The 4,198-nt window shown below is 60.2% G+C and overlaps 1 protein-coding gene across 1 annotated transcript; it reads right to left on the reverse strand.

Moving 5' to 3' along the window:
* Window positions 1-769: 769 nt before the first annotated feature.
* LOC113961422 (zinc finger protein 239-like) lies at window positions 770-1,933 on the reverse strand. Its single transcript, XM_027671738.1, has 2 exons — window positions 1,882-1,933; window positions 770-1,692 (listed from the first exon to the last, which is right to left on the reverse strand). The coding sequence occupies exons 1-2, from the start codon at window positions 1,931-1,933 to the stop codon at window positions 770-772; spliced, it is 975 nt and encodes a 324-aa protein (XP_027527539.1).
* Between the last annotated feature and the right edge of the window lie 2,265 nt (window positions 1,934-4,198).

Raw genomic sequence — 4,198 nt, forward strand, 5'->3', positions numbered from 1 at the left:
GGGGGGGCTGGGGATTGAGAGGACCCTGGAAAAGTAGAAGGAACAAGGAGAAGGGTGGAAAACGGGGGGTGGTCTGGTGGGTCCAACTGGTGGGACCATGGGGGTCTTCGGACACCAGGAGGCTGGGAAAGGGGGGTGGCCCCCCTGAGCTCCCAACTTCCTGTGGGGTGCTGGGGGCTGCTGGATCCAATCTCAGCCTTGGATTACGCCAACAGTTTCAGCTTAGAGGAATTACAGAGGTGTGACTGAAACACTTTTGTCCCCCAGGTTTTAATGATGGCAAATCAGATCTATTGATAGAAACGAATTTATTTAGGGTTACAAATGATCAAACAAAAGATCTTCATCAGAATTATTTACTGCACAACAGAAACACTAAAACTACCAGGAGTACAGGATAAGATAGGACAGTGCTCTACACTAAAGCAATTCTTGAAGCAATTCTACTCAAGCTGGCACAAAAGCAAGAATTCTTAATTAGAGATGGATGGAACTCCCCCAGACCAACGCTCGTGGGGAGATCTCTGCTCTCAACCTCCAGCAGTGACCTTGGGGGGTCCCCAGCCAAGGCAGGAATCTCCACACACCCCCCAAGAAGGGTTCTGTTGGCAGAACCTGCCCCTGGGAAAGGGGACTGGCCCTTTTTGGTTGAAAGGGATGGACTGACAGTCACTGGACTCCAGGGGTTGCCTCACCATCAGGGGCTTCATTCGGGATGGAAGCAGCAGCCAAAGATCTTCCTGCAGTTGGGACATTGGTAGGGCTTCGCTTACCGGTGGGTCCGTTGGTGTCTAGTCAAGGCAGAGCTGTGGGTGAAGCTCTTCCCACACTCCCCACACTTGTAGGGCCTCTCCCCGGTGTGGATGCGCCGGTGGGTGACAAGGTTGGAGTTCCGGTTGAAGCCCTTCCCGCAGTCGGTGCAGCGGAAGGGCCTCTCATCTGTGTGTGTCCGCTGGTGCACAAGGATATCTGAGCTGGTCCGAAACCTCTTCCCACATTCCAAGCACTTGTAGGGCCGTTCCCCAGTGTGGATGAGCTGGTGGGTACGGAGGGCGGAGCTGTAACTGAAGCTCTTCCCACATTCCACACACATGTAGGGCCGGTCCCCAGTGTGAATGCGAAGGTGGGTGAGGACGTGGGACCTCCAGATGAAGCTCTTCCCACATTCCCCACACGTGTAAGGACGTTCCCCAGAGTGAGTCTGCTGGTGGGTGAGGAGGTAGGACCTCTGGTTGAAGCTCTTCCCACATTCCTGACATGTGTAGGGACGTTCCCCAGTGTGGATGCGACGGTGTCGGATCAGGTGGGAGCTGTTCCTGAAGCTCTTCCCACATTCCCGACAAATGTAGGGCCGTTCCCCAGTGTGGATGTGCTGGTGGCTGAGGAGGTTGAAGCTCTTCCTGAAGCTCTTCCCACATTCCAAGCACCTGAAGGGCTTCTCCCTGCTGGGAGGCTGCTCAGGGACCACCAGGTCCAAGCTCCCCCTCAAGCTCCGGCCGCCTTCCCGGCACAGGCTGGGTCTTTCCTCCTCAGAGCACCCTGGGCTGGCTTTGGAGCCCCTCCTGTGGGGGGATCTCCGGCCCTTTTCCTCCCCGCTGCCTTCCTGCACCGTGGAGCCCTTCAAAATGGCCTCTCCCACCAGGGTCTGCCAGGGGGATTTGTCCTCCGGGCTCTCCGTCCTCAGCTCGGGGCCTGGGGCAGGAAGCAAGAAGGACAGGGAGGGGATTTGCCTCCGGCCCACAGGGAAGGCCAAGGACATCCCCCCAACTCCGGCCCCGGCAGGACGGCGGCGGCAGCGGGGTTGTCCTGCAGCCGGGGGCCATGCTGGGCTGCCAGAGCCAGCACAACACCCGCCCAAAGGGCCACTGACTTCCTCCTCACCTGCCTGGGGGGCCCAAGGCATCTTCCTCTTCCTCGCAGCCTCCTCCTCCATCTGCCCAAGCTTTGGGAAGGACAAATCCTGATGGGGAGAAAACAAGGGCTGAGCGCATTGGCTTGGGGGTTCCTCCTGCCCAAGTCCATCTCTAGAACTTACTGGGCATCCTGTGACCATAAAAACCTCCAAAACACCAAGATTCAGCCCAGAAAAACCCAAACTAGCTAAATTCAGGCAAAAAACCCCTCAGAAATAGCAAGAAGACCGTTGCCCCACCAAACTGCAAAAAGTTGAGATTCAGCTGAAAAATACTCCAAACTATGAAGATTAGCCAAAAAAAAACTCTCCCAGAAGTTCCCCCTCTCTGGTCTCTCCCCTCTGGGGTTCAGAGGGTCTCCACTCTCTGTGATGCTGGGGGTTTCACTTAGGGATGCTGGGAGTGCTGGGGGTCCCAAGGGTCCCTTCTCCTCTGACTCTTGCCTTCAGGGAGCCGCATCCCCAGAAATTCCCCCTCTCCAGATTCTCCACTTTGTTGTCCTAGGGGATCCCAGGGGTCCCCACTGTCCAGGCTTCCCCTTCTCCGTGCCCCCTGTTTCAGGCTCCCGGGGCTCCTCCCTCTCCGTGCTCCCATCTCCAGGTTGCCGGGGATCCCCCAGCTCCGGCATCGCCCCGCTCCGCCCACCATACTCGGCACCTCCCGGGCTCCACACCCACCCCCGGCACTCCTGGGGGGGGCCCAAAACCGCTGTGTCCCCCCCGCCGGCACCGGGCTGACAATGGAGCCGGCGGGGCCTGACCCAGCAACACCAACCCCCACCATGGGGGGGACCCGCATCCTCCCGCCCACCGCCGGGGCTCTGCCACCAACCCAGCCCGGTACCCCCAGAAAAAACCTCCCGCCCACCCCAAGAGCCCCAGGGGCGGAGCGGGAACAGGAACAGCAGGAGAACAACTGCCCCCCCACCCCATGGGTGCCTGGGAAGGGGGAACTTGTCCCAAATATCCTGGGGGGAGCATGGGGGGTTGGGACGTACTCGGGCTGCCAGCACAGATTTCCTACAAAGTCTGCAGTGAGTCAAGCTTTGGAGAGGAGATTGTGGCCCGTGCATGGGATTGTGGAGGGTCCCTCAGGTTCCCAGCAGGAATCGGCAACAAAAAAGGCCCCCCTGAAGATGTCAGGGGAAGTGTCCTGTAGGGAGGGGACGGTGTCACCCCACCAGGGCAGGGCTGGCAAGTGGGAGGCTGCTCCAGGGCTCTGCAAGAGGCCTCGAGCTCTGCTCGGCCCCAGCACTGGCTGCTACCAACACCCCCGGCTGCCCCCGGCCCTGGGCAGCTCTGCTGCCACAGGCTGTGCCCTCACCGTGGCCCTGCAATGGCCCTGCCTGTCCCTCACCCGTGGCCCTGCCCGTGGCCCTGTCCCTTGGCTCTCTCTCTGCCAGCTGAGTGTGGGGCACACGGGCTGGGGGTCCCTTCCAAGCCCCCCGGGCAGCCAGTGTTGGCTGGGGGGATGTGAGGGCTGGGCCTGCTCAGCACAGCCCCGGCCTCGTGCCCAGCGCCTCTTTCCTGCCCCACACAAGAGCTTCCCGGCCCCCCCAGGGCTCCCCTGCTGCTGCCTCTGCTCCTGGCCCTGCCTTTGCTGCTCCCTTGGCTGGGCCAGCGGCTGCAGAGGGGGGATGGCAGCAGCTTCAGCTCCACGGCACTGCCTGGGGGGGACGGGCAGGGACCTGATGGGGATGGACAGGGGCCCAGCAGGGACAGCCAGGGCCTGCAGGGGAAGGCACAGGGACAACCTGGACCCCCACACTGCCAGGGCTGTCTCTGCTCCTCCTTGCAGGCTCCATGGGCAGGCACAGTTTGTGTTCCTCAGCAGCACCTCTGCCTTGCACTTATTCTCAGACTCACCTCAGGGACAGCTCTGGGCTCACCTCCGTGCCACTTCTCAGCCTCACCTCAGGGCCAGGGCTCAAGGACATGAACCTGCAGGGAGGGAAGATGATGTGCAAGCTGAGGGCTGCCTGCTTCCACTGGCCTCTGGGCTTCTTTCTCCTTCTACAACCAGCCCAGAACTTATCCTGCTTTTCTAACACTGCACATTTACAGACTAACCTTGCAGACATATAAGGACAGACATCTCTATCACCCTGTGGATAGGGTCCTCCTGCAGAGCCCTCCTGCCTTCCAGCACATCAACACACCCCCAGCTTGGGGTCATCTGCAAATTTGCTGATGAAATGTCTGGTTCTGCAGGAGCTGGAGATGTTCAAGGGGCAGCAGGACCAAGTCAGGGGCCTGGGGGGCTTTGGGGTGCAGGAGGGTCCTGGG

This window comes from Neopelma chrysocephalum, unplaced genomic scaffold (genome assembly GCF_003984885.1).
Source record: "Neopelma chrysocephalum unplaced genomic scaffold, ASM398488v2 Primary Assembly neopelma1_97180, whole genome shotgun sequence".
Lineage (NCBI taxonomy): Eukaryota > Metazoa > Chordata > Aves > Passeriformes > Pipridae > Neopelma > Neopelma chrysocephalum.

Coding starts and splice junctions, on each gene's coding strand:
- LOC113961422 (XM_027671738.1), bottom strand. CDS start 1,933: ATGGAGGAGGAGGCTGCGAGGAAGAGGAAGATGCCTTGGGCCCCCCAG. Junction 1,693..1,881: donor GCCTTGGGCCCCCCAGGCAG/GTGAGGAGGAAG, acceptor TTCCTGCCCCAG/GCCCCGAGCTGAGGACGGAG.